The 16,744-nt window shown below is 44.1% G+C and overlaps 1 protein-coding gene across 2 annotated transcripts in view; it reads right to left on the reverse strand.

The window, feature by feature from the left end:
* Positions 1-16,744, reverse strand: part of pde4ba (phosphodiesterase 4B, cAMP-specific a) — a 338,452-nt gene that overhangs the window by 261,559 nt on the left and 60,149 nt on the right. The window contains exons 1-2 of one of the 2 annotated variants that reach the window (XM_029707944.1): positions 16,474-16,561; positions 8,538-8,631 (exon numbers count right to left, since the gene is read on the reverse strand). In XM_029707944.1, the coding sequence (XP_029563804.1) occupies positions 8,538-8,579 (42 nt within the window). In that variant the 5' untranslated portion in view covers positions 8,580-8,631; positions 16,474-16,561. Of the gene's footprint in view, positions 1-8,537; positions 8,632-16,473; positions 16,562-16,744 lie in introns of those variants that run through there. The other variant, XM_029707945.1, reaches the window with a different exon arrangement.

Consider the following 16,744-nt stretch of genomic DNA (forward strand, 5'->3'; position numbering starts at 1 on the left):
CAACTCTTTTCTCTGTATACATGAATGATGTCGCTCTTGCTGCTGGTGAGTCTCTGATCCACCTCTACGCAGACGACACCATTCTGTATACATCTGGCCCTTCTTTGGACACTGTTAACAACCCTCCAGATGAGCTTCAATGCCATACAAGTCTCCTTCCGTGGCCTCCAACTGCTCTTAAATACAAGTAAAACTAAATGCATGCTCTTCAACAGATCGCTGCCCGCACCTGCCCGCCCATCCAGCATCACTACTCTGGACGGTTCTGACTTAGAATATGTGGACAACTACAAATACCTAGGTGTCTGGTTAGACTGTAAGCTCTCCTTCCAGACTCACATCAAACATCTCCAATCCAAAGTTAAATCTAGAATTGGCTTCCTATTTCGCAACAAAGCATCCTTCACTCATGCTGCCAAACATACCTTCGTAAAACTGACCATCCTACCGATCCTCGACTTCGGCGATGTCATTTACAAAATAGCCTCCAATACCCTACTCAATAAACTGGATGCAGTCTATCACAGTGCCATCCGTTTTGTCACCAAAGCCCCATATACTACCCACCATTGCGACCTGTACGCTCTCGTTGGCTGGCCCTCGCTTCATACTCGTCGCCAAACCCACTGGCTCCAGGTCATCTACAAGACCCTGCTAGGTAAAGTCCCCCCTTATCTCAGCTCGTTGGTCACCGTAGCAGCACCCACCTGTAGCACGCGCTCCAGCAGGTATATCTCTCTGGTCACCCCCAAAGCCAATTCCTCCTTTGGCCGTCTCCCCTTCCAGTTCTCTGCTGCCAATGACTGGAACGAACTACAAAAATCACTGAAACTCAAAACACTTAACTCCCTCACTAGCTTTAAGCACCAGCTGTCAAAGCAGGTCACAGATCACTGCACCTGTACATAGCCCATCTATAATTTAGCCCAAACAGCTACCTCTTCCCCTACTGTATTTATTTAGCTCCTTTGCACCCCATTATTTCTACTTTGCACTTTCTTCCACTACAAATCTACCATTCCAGTGTTTTACATGCTATATTGTATTTACTTTGCCACAATGGCCTTTTTTGCCTTTACCTCCCTTATCTCACCTCATTTGCTCACATTGTATATAGACTTATTTTTCTACTGTATTATTGACTGTAAGTTTGTTTTACTCCATGTGTAACTCTGTGTTGTTGTATGTGTCGAACTGCTTTGCTTTATCTTGGCCAGGTCACAATTGTAAATGAGAACTTGTTCTCAACTTGCCTACCTGGTTAAAGGTGAAATAAAAAAATAAAAAAATGTGAGTTGAAGGTAGTCAGGAGGGAATTCAGGCTTCTCCCCGAATCTATAAGAAAATCATTTGATAGAGTAGGTTGATCAAAGCCTGGTCAAAAGAGATGCTACTCATGTTGCATCTCCTTTTTAAATATGCAGTACTACAGCCTCCTGTGATCCTCTACACCTCTGATGAATGCTAAGGATGAGAGGAGATAGTATTTAATGGTACACTGGGTCTGAAGAGCCGGTCCGTGATCCTACAGCAGAGCCTGACATGAGGAGAAGTGAGTTGTTTTCAGAGATCACTCATATTCCCCCTGTAACGGGGTGGCAGGGTAGCCTAGTGGTTAGAGTGTTGGGCTAGTAACCGAAAGGTTGCAAGTTTGAATCCCCGAGCTGACAAAGTCAAGCACTGCTTATCCCTTGCGCTGAGGACCCACAATATCTTGTACAATGTTGCAAGTTTGCTTGTGCAAGCTTCAGCTCACCCAAGTTAATAGTTGATACAATGTTTTAAGTTCATTGCAGACAGGCCATGCAGGCTGTAGTTTTTATTTGTTGGCTTTATGTAGGTTATTTTTACATAGTTGGCAATAGAAGTTACTTTTTGGGTTTGTGTCATTTTCCTTTAGATTTGGATAGAATTTTGATTAACCACTGTCATGGAAAAATTGCAAGATTATGTTATAATGCATTTATTGCATCAAATGGTTGTTTTATTCAACAGAATAGAGTATTCTGTTAACTTGTGTGTGTGTTCTACTGAGGATGGGCCTCTATGAGATGACACAGAGGAGATTTACGATGTCCTTGGGTGATTAAACATAAAGAGCATTCCAGAGAACATGAGGTAATGTTTCTGCTCTATACCGTACCAGGGAGAGATGGTTCCAGTTTGGAGTCTTAACCTTGTGACACATTCTATGTATCTGTTGTTCGTCATGTAGGTTGAAAGGGGTGTATCTTAGCTATAAAAGACCTTTGTACTTTTGTCTTGCCACTCAACGGATCATTAGAAATGGTGAATCGTTGACAAGTCATTGCTATTGCAAAGCTCTTATTATTAAAGATTTAGTTTATGTATAACTCTGACTTGTGTGATAAGTTTCTCTCCTCATTTGATAGTAAATAAATAAACCACCACACCACATCACAATGATTTTGAGATATGAAGATGTTATTACAAATTAAATTAAACTCTTCCACAAAAAATGCATATGAAAAACATAACGGGCATGCAGATCGGTAGAAATGGTAAGAAATTGGCATTCCACATGAGAAAGGTTGCCGACTCCTCATGTAGCCCATTACCGGCAACTTCAAGAGAGTAATGACAGAATCTGCGAAAGCCAGCAGGAGCGGGAGGAGAATAATTGGGTCAGGTTTTATTCTTCTGGTTATCTAGATCTCTGACCACCTCTTGAGATGTTTGTCTTACTTCATCAAACCATAAGCTTAAAGCATCAGTCAAGCTCAATGCATATAGTTGATTTTATTAAAACACATAGGGTGTATCTCTATAATGGAAAAATACACATAAAACATTTAGACCAGATGACTTTAGATCGACCAAGATTGTTTTTGGCCGGGGACAGCCCTAGTTGCTACACAGCGAGTGGCAGACTGTATGAGTTGTTACACAGCGAGTGGCAGACTGTATGAGTTGTTACACAGCGAGTGACAGACTGTATGAGTTGTTACACAGTGAGTGGCAGACTGTATGAGTTGCTACACAGCAAGAGGCAGACTGTATGAGTTGCTACACAGCGAGTGGCAGACTGTATGAGTTGCTACACAGCAAGAGGCAGACTGTATGAGTTGTTACACAGCGAGTGGCAGACTGTATGAGTTGTTACACAGCGAGTGACAGACTGTATGAGTTGTTACACAGCGAGTGACAGACTGTATGAGTTGCTACACAGCAAGAGGCAGACTGTATGAGTTGTTACACAGCGAGTGACAGACTGTATGAGTTGCTACACAGCAAGAGGCAGACTGTATGAGTTGTTACACAGCGAGTGACAGACTGTATGAGTTGTTACACAGCGAGTGACAGACTGTATGAGTTGCTACACAGCAAGAGGCAGACTGTATGAGTTGCTAAACAGCAAGAGGCAGACTGTATGAGTTGTTACACAGCGAGTGACAGACTGTATGAGTTGCTACACAGCAAGAGGCAGACTGTATGAGTTGTTACACAGCGAGTGACAGACTGTATGAGTTGTTACACAGCGAGTGACAGACTGTATGAGTTGTTACACAGTGAGTGACAGACTGTATGAGTTGCTACACAGCGAGTGACAGACTGTATGAGTTGCTACACAGCGAGTGACAGACTGTATGAGTTGCTACACAGCAAGAGGCAGACTGTCAAACGCTGTGTAACAATTCATACAGACTATGAGTTGTTACACATCAAGTGACAGACTGTATGAGTTGTTACACAGTGAGTGGCAGACTGTATGAGTTGCTACACAGCGAGTGACAGACTGTATGAGTTGCTACACAGCGAGTGACAGACTATGAGTTGCTACACAGCAAGAGGCAGACTGTCAAACGCTGTGTAACAATTCATACAGACTATGAGTTGTTACACATCAAGTGACAGACTGTATGAGTTGCTAAACAGCAAGAGGCAGACTGTATGAGTTGTTACACAGCGAGTGACAGACTGTATGAGTTGCTACACAGCCAGAGGCAGACTGTATGAGTTGTTACACAGTGAGTGACAGACTGTATGAGTTGCTACACAGAAAGAGGCAGACTGTATCTGGCCACAGAGAGTGAGAGTGAGAGATTGCAACAATTATGTGTACCTGGTAGGAATAGATTCAGTTGGTTAGCGACTTGAAGGCTGTGTGTGCAGGCACACCTCGCTGTGTTTTTCATCCTGACTATTCAATTTAAATGGAGTGTTCCGTCCCAGTGATGCCTCTGACACACGTAAAGCTATCTATGCGCCCTCCTACAAACACCACAGGCACACACACACACACATATAACTAAGGCTGAGCTGACTGGGTGATGGGTCATCAGTGGGCCTGGCTGTAAGAGTGTCTTAGATGTTATTTAATCTGTTGTCTGTTGCCTACAGCTGTGCTTCTGCACCTCCACTCAACACAAGCTGGAATCCAATAACAACCCCCTAGCTAAAGGTAGAGCACTCACACACACACACACCATCTCACCCAATCTAATCCCACCCCTTATGAGGTCAAACATCACACTATGCCAAGCCCATACCAGACTATAGTCTACTTATGCCCAAAGCCAATAACAATGACTCACCAAACCTCCGCAACCTCTGACCCCTTCACTGGTGCTCTTACCCTCCTGCCTCACTTTGTCTATGGTCATCTTAAAACCCCTTCCAAACCAGACTAACCTGAATCCTGCACTTCTTATACACATACATACATGCACACCTCAGACACACAACACTGTCCATGTACATGTTCCTACTAGAGGTCGACCGATTATTATTTTTCTCACCGCCGATACCGATACCGATTATTGGGGGGGCCGATTAATCAGCCGATTTTTGTAAACTTTATTTATTTGTAATAATGACAATTACAACAATACTGAATGAACACTTATTTTAACTTAATATAATACATAAATACTATCAATTTAGCCTCAAATAAACAATGAAACATGTTCAATTTGATTTAAATAATGCAAAAACAAAGTGTTGGAGAAGAAAGTAAAAGTGCAATATGTGCCATGTAAAAAAGCTAACGTTTAAGTTCCTTGCTCAGAACATGAGAACATATGACAGCTGGTGGTTCCTTTTAACATGAGTCTTCAATATTCCCAGGTAAAAAGTTTTAGGTTGTTGTCACGAATCCCACCGAAGGTGGCTCCCCTGCCTGCTCGAGCGGGCAGGGGAGCCACCGTCGGTGGGATTCGTGACAGTTGTAGTTATTATAGTACTATTTCTCTCTATACGATTAGTATTTCATATACCTTTGACTATTGGATGTTCTTATAGGCATTTTAATATTGCCAGTGTAACAGTATAGCTTCCGTCCCTCTCCTCGCTCCTACCTGGGCTCGAACCAGGAACACATCGACAACAGCCACCCTCGAAGCAGCGTTACCCATGTAGAGCAAAGGGAACAACTACTCCAAGTCTCAGAGCGAGTGACGTTTGAAACACTATTAGCGCGCACCCGCTAACTAGCTAGCCATTTCACATCGGTTACACCAGCCTAATCTTGGGAGTTGATAGGCTTGAAGTCATAAACAGCGCAATGCTTGAAGAATTGCGAAGAGCTGCTGGCAAAACGCACGAAGGTGCTGTTTGAATGCTTACGAGCGTGCTGCTGCCTACCATCACTCAGTCAGACTGCTCTATCAAATCATAGACTTAATTATAACATAACACACAGAAATACGAGCCTTTGGTAATTAATATGGTCGATTCCGGAAACTATCATTTCGAAAATGAAACGTTTATTATTTCAGTGAAATACGGAACCGTTCTGTATTTTATCTAACGGGTGGCATCCCTAAGTCTAAATATTCCTGTTACATTGCACAACCTTCAATGTTAATGTCATAATTATGTACAATTCTGGCAAATTAATTACGGCCTTTGTTAGGAATAAATGGACTTCACACAGTCCGCAATGAGCCAGGCGGCCCAAACTGCTGTATATACGGAACGCTAGAGAAGTGACACAAATTCATGTTAGCAGGCAATATTAACTAAATATGCAGGTTTAAAAATATATACTTGTGTATTGATTTTAAAGAAAAGCATTGATGTTTATGGTTAGGTAAATTGGTGCAACGACAGTGCTTTTTTCGCAAATGCGCTTGTTAAATCATCCCCCGTTTGTCGAAGTAGGCTGTGATTCGATGAGAAATTAACAGGCAGCACATCGATTATATGCAACGCAGGACACGTTAGATAAACTAGTAATATCATCAACCATGTGTAGTTAACTAGTGATTATGTTAAGATTGATCGTTTTTTTATAAGTTAAGTTTAATGCTAGCTAGCAACTTACCTTGGCTTCTTGCTTCCCTCGCGTAACAGGTAGTCAGCCTGCCATGCAGGCACCTCGTGGAGTGCAATGTAAGGCAGGTGGTTAGAGCGTTGGACTAGTAACCGGAAGGTTGCAAAAACGAATCCCCGAATCCCCCCTGAACAAGGCAGTTAACCCCCGTTCCTAGGCCGTCATTGAAAATAAGAATGTGTTCTTAATCTGACTTGCTGTCACGTCCTGACCAGTAAAAGAGGTTGTTTGTTATTGTAGTTTGGTCAGGGCGTGGCAGGGGGTGTTTGTTTTATGGGTTTCGTTTTTTTTTTGGTTAATGTTCTATGTTAGTATATTTCTATGTTCGTTTTAGTTTTTCTATTTCTATGTTTAGTTTATTGGGTTGACCTTCAATTGGAGGCAGCTGTTCCTCATTGCCTCTAATTGAAGGTCCTATTTAGTAGGGGTGTTTTTCCATGGGTTTTTGTGGGTTGTTGTTCCATGTGTAGCTTTGTGCCTTACAGGACAGTTTCTCGTCGTTGTTTTTGTTTAAGTGTTTATTTTGGTTTTCTTCGTAATAAAGAAGATGAGCATTCACATTCCCGCTGCGCCTTGGTCCCATCTTTATGACGAACAGGACACTTGCCTAGTTAAATAAAGGTGTATAATTATTATTATTTTTTGGCATATCGGTGGCCAAAAATACCGATTGTTATGAAAACTTGAAATCTGCCCTAATTAATCGGCCATTCCAATTAATCGGTCGACCTCTAGTTCCTACAGTAGCTCCATTCACCGTCAGCATCTCCTGAGCCCCTGCTGTGGTCCTCCAGACAAATCTATTGTTCTCCCTTACCCCCTGTGTGTTTGTGTTATCTTTAGTAATCTGACAGAGAGGAGAGGGCCTATCCCTGTCAGCCAGCCTGAAGGGCCAACTGCACAGTACTGCTAACCCACAGGAAGCACCCAGGCTAGAGCAGGACCAGAGAGGCTGGAGAGAGAGAGAGAGAGAGAATACTCTACAGAGGGAGGAGAGAGAGACAGAGACAGTGAGAGAGAGGGGGGGAGGGGGGAGGAGAAAGGATACTCCACCGAGAGAAGGAGGAGAGAGAGGGGAAATAGTGAGAAAGAGAAAGAGAGAGGAGAGAGAAAGAGGAGAGAGGATACTCTACAGAGAGAGAGAGAGGAGGAGAGAGAGGGGAAAGAGCGAGGAAGAGAGGAGAGGAGAGAGAAAGAGGAGAGAGGATACTCTACAGAGAGAGAGAGAGGAGGAGAGAGAGGGGAAAGAGCGAGGAAGAGAGGAGAGGAGAGAGAAAGAGGAGAGAGGATACTCTACAGAGAGAGAGAGAGGAGGAGAGAGAGGGGAAAGAGCGAGGAAGAGAGGAGAGGAGAGAGAAAGAGAGAGCGAGGCGAGAGAGAGAGAGAGAGAAGAGAGAGAAAGAGAGGGAGGAGAGAGAAAGAGAGGGAGGAGAGAGCGATCATAGGGTTAGAGGGAAATAATTAGAAAAAGGAGAGCAAGGAGGAAGGGAACAATACGTTTAGTGAGGAAAGGGAAGAGAAAGGGAGAGCAAGGATTAGTGACAGGGTGCAAGGACAATGTGACAGTGACAGGAAGGAGACATTGAATAGAATGGTAGAGCATAAGATGCTGAAAAATGCAATAAGGGGAGAGAAAAGGAGAGATACGGAGATGGAGGATAAGAGCTCATCTGGCTGACTAATGCCAGAGCTGTCTACAGCAACGTAACACTACACCCACACCTTTATCTACTGTCCATCTAGTAGGAGAAGTAAGAGGGAGGCACAGGAGTAGAGAGAACAGAGAGTAGGATAAGGCTGAGAGATGAGCCAAACATGAGGCTGTCTGTTTTTTTCCCAGTCTACCCTGTCACTGTGCTGTTTGCAGGTTAGATCAGAAGAAGCGTGCCTTCTACTGCTATCACTAGGGACTACTGGAGTGGAAGCCTTTTTTTCTATTTTCCTTCTCTCTCTCTCCTTCCTCTCTCTCCCTCCTTAATCTTTCTCTCCCACCCCACCCCTCTATCTCTCTCTCCTTTCTCTCTCTCACTCTCCTTCCTCTCTCTCCCTCCTTACTCTTTCTCCCTCCTTACTCTTTCTCTCCCACCCACCCGCTCTCTCCTCTCTCTCCCCCCTCTCTCTCTCTGAATTTATCCTAAGCCACTCTGGGATGAATTCATGGGTGGGAATGAGAGTGATCTTGGAACCTTGTGGCAATGTTGTTGGAACGTTGTTGGAATGTTGTAGGAATGTTGTTACTTACATCATTGGGAGACACCGTCAGCACACTCCTGCTCTTCCTCATCTTCCGTGGAATTCCTCACTCTGTTACACAGCAGCCAGCTTCACATACACACCTGGAACAACACAATACACACACACATACGTGTTACTGTTGTAGAGTCCTAAGAGGACTTAGTTTGTGTAGTTGTTTAGTATTCTATAAAATATACATAGTAAAATAAAAACAAGAGTGGTTTCATTATTGATATATACAGTACCAGTCAAAAGTTTGGACACCTACTCATTCAAGCGTTTTTCTTTATGTTTTACTATTTATAGTGAAGACATTTATAGTGAAGACAATAGTGAAGACATCAAAACTATGAAATAACACATACGGAATAATGCAGTAACCAAAAAAAGTGTTAAAGAAATCAAAATATATTTTATATTTCAGATTCTTCAAAGTAGCCACCCTTTGCCTTGATGACAGCTTTGCACACTCTTGGCATTCTCTCAACCAGCTTCACCTGGAACGTTGGTTCAACAGTGAGAGGACAGTGAGAGGACAGTGAGAGGACAATCCCAGGTCTTCACTCTCCCATCGCACTCAAATCAAATGTTATTTGTCGTGCTTCATAAACAGCAGGTGAAGACTCTCTAGCCCTACGCCAGATGATGTGTGTGAGGGAACAGGGTCACGCAAGGTCAGCAAAGCACACCAACAGTAAGAAACTGAGGAAAAAAAGTCAGATGAGGCAGATGCTAAGCTACAGTACTGTTTTGCTAGCACAGACTGGAATATGTTCCAGGATTCTTCCTATGGCATTGAGGAGTACACCACATCAGTCACTGGCTTTATCAACAAGTGCATCGAGGACGTCGTCCCCTCAGTGACTGTACGTACATACCCCAACCAGAAGCCATGGATTACAGGCAACATTCGCACTGAGCTAAAGGGTAGTACTGCCTCTTTCAAGGAGCGGGACTCTAAGAAATCCCGATATGCCCTCCAACGAATCATCAAACTGTAACGGCTGTCGTAGAGAGGGGACTAAAGCGCAGCGTGTTGATTGCTCATGATGAATATTTATTATAACACAAAACACTAAAGGAAAAATAACAAAGAGAAAAACGAAAGCGCACAGTTCTGTCAGGTACATAAACTAAACAGAAGACAACTACCCACAAACACAGGTGGAAAAAAACCCTACTTAAGTATGATCTCCAATTAGAGACAATGAGGACCAGCTGCCTCTAATTGGAGATCATCCCAAAAACAACAACATAGAAATAGAAAAACTAGAACCTAAACATAGATATACAAAACATAGAAAAACACAAAACACCCCCTGTCACGCCCTGACCTACTCTACCATAGAAAATAACATCTTACTATGGTCAGGACGTGACACAAACAGGCAAAACGTCAATACAGGACTAAGATTGAATCGTACTACACCGGCTCTGATGCTCGTCGGATGTGGCAGGGCTTGCAAACTATTAAAGACTACAAAGGGAAGCACAGCCACGAGCAGCCCAGTGACATGAGCCTACCAGATGAGCTAAATTACTTCTATGCTCGCTTAGAGGCAAGTAACACTGAAACATGCATGAGATCATCAGCTGTTCCGGACGACTGTGTGATCACGCACTCTGCAGCCGATGTAAGTAAGACCTTTAAACAGGTCAACATTCACAAGGTCGGAGTGCCAGATGGATTACCAGGACATGTACTCCGACCAACTGGCAAGTGTCTTCACTGACATTTTCAACCTCTCCCAGTCTGAGTCTGTAATACCAACATGTTTTAAGCAGACCACCATAGTCCCTGTGCCCAGGGAATACTAATGTAACCTGCCTAAATGATTACCGACCCGTAGCACTCACGTCTGTAGCCATGAAGTGCTTTGAAAGGCTCATCATGGCTCACATCAACACCATTATCCCAGAAGCCCTAGACCCACTCTAATTTGCATACCGCCCCAACAGATACACAGATGATGCAATCTATATTGCACTCCACACTGCCCTTTCCCACCTGGACAAAAGGAAAACCTATGTGAGAATGCTATTCATTGACTACAGCTCAGCGTTCAACACCATAGTGCCCTCAAAGCTCATCACTAAGCTAAGGACCCTGGGACTAAACACCTCCCTCTGCAACTGGATCCTGGACTTCCTGACGAGCCACATGGGCCCCTCAGGGGTGCGTGCTCAGTCCCCTCCTGTACTCCCTGTTCACTCATGACTGCACAGCCAGGCACGATTCCAACACCATCATTAAGTTTGCTGATAACACAATAGTGGTAGGCCTGATCACCGACAATGATGAGACAGCCTATAGGGAGGTCAGAGACCTGGCCGTGTGGTGCCAGGACATCAACCTCCCCCTCAATGTGATCAAGACAAAGGAGATGATTGTGGACTACAGGAAAAGGAGGACCGAGCACGCCCCCATTCTCATCGACAGGGCTGTAGTGGAGCAGGTTGAGAGCTTCAAGTTCCTTGGTGTCCACATCACCAACAAACTAGAATGGTCCAAGCACACCAAGGCAGTTGTGAAGAGGGCACAACAAAACCTATTCCCCCTCAGGAGACTGAAAGGATTTGGCATGGGTCCTCAGATCCTCAAAGAGTTCTACTGCTGCACCATCGAGAGCATCCTGATTGGTTGCATCACTGCCTGGTATGGCAACTGTTCGGCCTCCGACTGCAAGTCACGACAGAAGGTGGTGCATATGGCCCAGTACATCACTGGGGCCAAGTTTCCTGCCATCCAGGACCTCTATACCCGGCGGTGTCAGGGGAAGGCCCTAAAAATTGTCAAAGACTCCAGCCACCCTAGTCATAGACTGTTCTCTCTGCTAACGCACGGCAAGAGGTACCGGAGCTCCAAGTCTAGGTCTAAAAGGCTTCTCAACAGCTTCGGCGCATGTGACAAATACAATTTGATTTAATTTGATTTGATTTGAAGAGTGACAGTTATGCTAATGATGGAAAAACCTGGGCAGTTTCAGTCAGGATCACAGTGCTGCTCAACTCGTGTCCTTACAGTTTCACTCATTATGTGGTGTGGAGAAGCTCTGCTCTGTTCTCCTCTCATTTATTCAGATCCTTTGTTTATCCACCATCTTGTTCTGACTCCTGACTCAATGATCGTCATCCGGTATGTCTGTGTACTGTAACACACATAACCTGTGTGTTTCAGAGAAGAGCTGTTCATGTTCTCCATGTAGTTTAAGATGGATGTGTCTTTATGTGTGTTTGTGCGTGCGTGTTGTGTGTGTTTAAGTGTGTGTGTGTGCGTGTGTGTGTGCGTGTTTGTGTGTGTGTGTGTGTGTACGTGTGTACGTGTGTGTGTGTGTGTGTGTGTTTATGTGTGTGTTTACAGTGGTTGAAAAAAGTATTTGATCCCCTGCTGATTTTGTACGTTTGCCCACTTACAAATAAATGATCAGTCTATAATTTTAATGGTAGGTTTATCTGAACAGTGAGAGACAGAATAACAACAAATAAATCCAGAAAAACGCATGTCAAAAATGTTATAAAATGATTCGCATTTTAATGAGGGAAATAAGTATTTGACCCCTCTGCAAAACATGACTTAGTACTTGGTGGCAAAACCCTTGTTGGCAATCACAGAGGTCAGACGTGTCTTGTAGTTGGCCACCAGGTTTGCACACATCTCAGGAGGGATTTTGTCCCACCCCTCTTTGCAGATCTTCTCCAAGTCATTAAGGTTTCGAGGCTGACGTTTGGCAACTCGAACCTTCAGCTCCCTCCACAGATTTTCTATGGGATTAAGGTCTGGAGACTGGCTAGGCTACTCCAGGACCTTAATATGCTTCTTCTTGAGCCACTCCTTTGTTGCCTTGGCTGTGTGTTTTGGGTCATTGTCATGCTGGAATACCCATCCACGACCCATTTTCAATGCCCCTGGCTGAGGGAAGGATGTTCTCTCCCAAGATTTGACGGTACATGGCCCCGTCCATCGTCCCTTTGATGCGGTCAAGTTGTCCTGTCCCCTTAGCAGAAAAACACCCCCAAAGCATAATGTTTCCACCTCCATGTTTGACGGTGGAGATGGTGTTCTTGGGGTCATAGGCAGCATTCCTGCTCCTCCAAACACGGCGAATTGAGTTGATGCCAAAGAGCTCCATTTTGGTCTCATCTGACCACAACACTTTCACCAGTTGTCCTCTGAATCATTCAGATGTTCATTGGCAAACTTCAGACGGGCATGTATATGTATTCTTGAGCAGGGGGACCTTGCGGGCGCTGCTGGATTTCAGTCCTTCACGGCGTAGTGTGTTACCAATTGTTTTCTTGGTGACTATGGTCCCAGCTGCCTTGAGATCATTGACAAGATCCTCCCGTGTAGTTCTGGGCTGATTCCTCACCATTCTCATGATCATTGCAACCCCACGAGGTGAGATCTTGCATGGAGCCCCAGGCCGACGGATATTGACAGTTCTTTTGTGTTTCTTCCATTTGCGAATAATCACACCAAATGTTGTCACCTTCTCACCAAGCTGCTTGGCGATGGTCTGGTAGCTCATTCCAGCCTTGTGTAGGTCTACAATCTTGCCCCTGACATCCTTGGAGAGCTCTTTGGTCTTGGCCATGGTGGAGAGTTTGGAATCTGATTGATTGATTGCTTCTGTGGACAGGTGTCTTTTATACAGGTAACAAGCTGCGGTTAGGAGCACTCCCTTTAAGAGTGTGCTCCTAATCTCAGCTCGTTACCTGTATAAAAGACACCTGGGAGCCAGAAATGTTTCTGATTGAGAGGGGGTCAAATACTTATTTCCCTCATTAAAATGCAAATCAATTTATAACATTTTTGACATGCGTTTTTCTGGATATTTTTGTTGTTATTCTGTCTCTCACTGTTCAAATAAACCTACCATTAAAATTATAGACTGATCCTTTCTTTATCAGTGGGCAAACGTACAAAATCAGCAGGGGATCAAATACTGTATGCGTGCGTGTAACCGTATCATTTAAAAATATATATGTTTTATTTAACCTTTATTTAACTAGGCAAGTCATTTAAGAACAAATTCTTATTTACAATGACGGCCTACATCGGGCAAACCCGTACGACGCTGGGCCATTTGTGCGCTTCCCTATGGGACTCCCAATCACGGCCTCTAGCACTGAGATGGAGTGCCTTAGACTGCTGCGCAACTCGGGAGCCCATCATAAACCTATCATAACGTTATCATAACCTTATCACCACTTGTGCTTTATTCAGGGTTCTCCTATACAGAAGTAAAAGATTGGCCTAGATTACTGTTAGGTGTTATTATATTTATGTAACACACACAGAGACACAGACACAAACACCTTCACCCATACAGACACACACACACACCACACACACCACTGTTGCATGATCCTTGGTTCAAATCATAATAATAATGGGTGGTGGCCAGGCCAGGCTGCAGTGGGAGTGCTAACTGGAGGCCAGAGCTTCATTAAATCATAGGGTGGGTAGAGGGCTGGACGCTTAAATCAATTTCAGCTCTCTGGTATGGGGCAGGGGGGTTAGCTAAATCACCAGTGATGATGGAGACATCGAGGAGAGATTGGGGAGGCATTGGGAAACAGATGACAACATTGAGTGTTGAATGTTCATTTTTGCGAGTTCATCCTGATGTCAATTGTTTTTCAAGCTTTACAAGGCACATACCAGCACATCATTTATTTAATTTTTTTATATTTTACATTTAAGTCATTTAGCAGACACTCTTATCCAGAGCAACTTACATGAGCAATTAGGGTTAAATGCCTTGCTCAAGGGCAAATTGACAGATTGTTCACCTAGTCAGCTCGGAGATTTGAATCAGCAACCTTTCGGTTACCACTAGGCTACCTACATCAACTGAGATTGTTTTTAGGAACTGCAATATTGTGTTTATATATCAGACAGAGTATTGCTCTTCATTGAACAACTGCTGTAAGGCCTGGGTGGGTACATTGTTTCATCATCATTCTCATGCCTTCTGAAATATAGAGAGCTTTCATCGTGTAAATAACAAGTCATCCTCCCTCAACCAAGAGGGAAATATATTTTTCACCTCCCAAATTTCTAACACCAACATGCATGTTGTTTCTGGTTACTTCATGTACAGGTGCATATAGTGTTTCTCTCCAATCATCCTGCCTCCCGAGTGGCGCAGCGGTCTATGGCACTGCATCGCAGCGCTAGAGGCGTCACTACAGACCTGGGTTTGATCCCAGGCTGTATAACAACCGGCCTTGATCGCGAGAGCCCATAGTGAAAGCTTTCTTTGTTAAGGTAACAAGGCCTAGAACATTCCAATCCACAAATACCATACATCCCCATCAGTCAGTAAAAGCCTATGTGTGCTAATGGAACCCAAAGATGTACAATGAATACATATGGATATTGACATTAGCCAAGGCTAATGGGGGACAAGATGCTAGCAGAAGTTTGCCCAAGAGTCAATCATTGATCAAGAGCGCTGGAGGGGAGTTGTTTGATTGGATGAATAGGACTGTGGGAGAGGCACAGCAGCCAACCTCTCACATATTTAATGTCATGATTGGGTGTGTGACATTATTTCCAGTCCAAAGTTGCTATTAGAAAAATCATAGCAGTACAGCATTAGCCTGCCTTGTACTGTACATTAAGGGGGCCTGTGTGCTAGTATCCTGTCTAGTGATAACATAACCTCCTATACCTTACAGTATATCTCAACCCATTTAGCATAGCTGGCTAATGAAAGCAGCAGTAATGGCCCTGCACAGTTTAATTTCTCCCATGCTAATGATGCTAATCATTCAAAGCAATAGAGGGACAGCTCCCATGGTTGTGTGTGTGTGTGTGTGTGTGTGTGTGTGTGTGTGTGTGTGTGTGTGTGTGTGTGTGTGTGTGTGTGTGTGTGTGTGTGTGTGTGTGTGAGTGAGTGAGTGAGTGAGTGAGTGAGTGAGTGAGTGAGTGAGTGAGTGAGTGAGTGAGTGAGTGAGTGAGTGAGTGAGTGAGTGAGTGAGTGGCTCAACGGCGATCAAGCACCTCCCTGGTGAGCCAATTTAGCTTTCTTTTATTACGTATACCTCTCTGCTAGGCTATGGCCCCATAAGACTGTAACAGAGTGGGTCCTGGGTATCTGGTTCTGCTGGCTGTGATTAGCTAGGTGCTAACCACCGCCCAGCTGGATGGGGGAGAAGGAGAGAGAGAAAGGGAGAAAAATAAGTGAGAAAAGAGAAAGAAATAATTAGGAGAGAGATAGAGACAAATGGAGGGGAAATGTGAGTGAGAGTGCAAGGGAGAAAGAGGATATAGAGACTACAAGGAGAGATAAGGAGTGGGAAGAGAGAGGGGGAAGACAGAAAGTCAGTGATGGAGAGAGAGAGCAAGACAGAGAGGATAGAGAGAAAATGTGAAAGAATAAAAAGAGTTAAGAGAGCGAGAGAAAGAGGGGGTCAGTGATGGAGAGAGAGTGAGAGCGAGAGAGAGAGAGAGAGAGAGAGAGAGAGAGAGAGAGAGAGAGAGAGAGAGAGAGAGAGAGGGTTAGAGAGAGATCGGGAGATGTGGTCAGTTAAAAGGTTAGATAAAGGACAGCCCATGTCCCTAAAACAGATGGCTACAGTCTGTTAAAAACATTCATCAGGCTTGTGCTAAAACCACAAGGCATAGACTGAAAATATAGACTCCATTTATAAACAAGGAATTAGCATACGGTCTACGGAACACTGTCTCCCTAAGCACACTACAGCATGTGGGCAAAGTCAAACCGATTTGGAGAAGCACTTATGAAAATATTAATTTGCCTGTTTTAAAAGCCTTAGAGCTATTTCACTCACCCTCTTGACACTGATAGCTATGGTAGTGAAGGTTTACAGTCTGAAATACACTCCTGACTAGAACCAGACTCCGGTTGTTATAGACAGCTAGAGGAAGCAGCCAGACAGACAGTTGTGAGCAGGAACAGGTTATCACTCACCCGTTTGGCACTGATAGCTATGGTAAGTGGTCGACTAAAACGTTCCTGACTAAATCCAGATACCAGTTGCATTGAGGAAGCTGACAGACAGTTGTGATCAGGAACAGGTCATGGGGATGTTTTGATTGGATGAAGGACCTGTTTCCTCTTTACTGTCTGTTAGAGATCAGAGCTCAACCACTTCCTCTTGGTCCTCAGCTTACAGATATACGATCTCAATTTGACCTATATTGTCAAGGCAAAAGAATCCTGCAGGAACAGGATTTGAACG

This window comes from Salmo trutta, chromosome 22, assembly GCF_901001165.1.
Source record: "Salmo trutta chromosome 22, fSalTru1.1, whole genome shotgun sequence".
In the NCBI taxonomy this organism is placed as follows: domain Eukaryota; kingdom Metazoa; phylum Chordata; class Actinopteri; order Salmoniformes; family Salmonidae; genus Salmo; species Salmo trutta.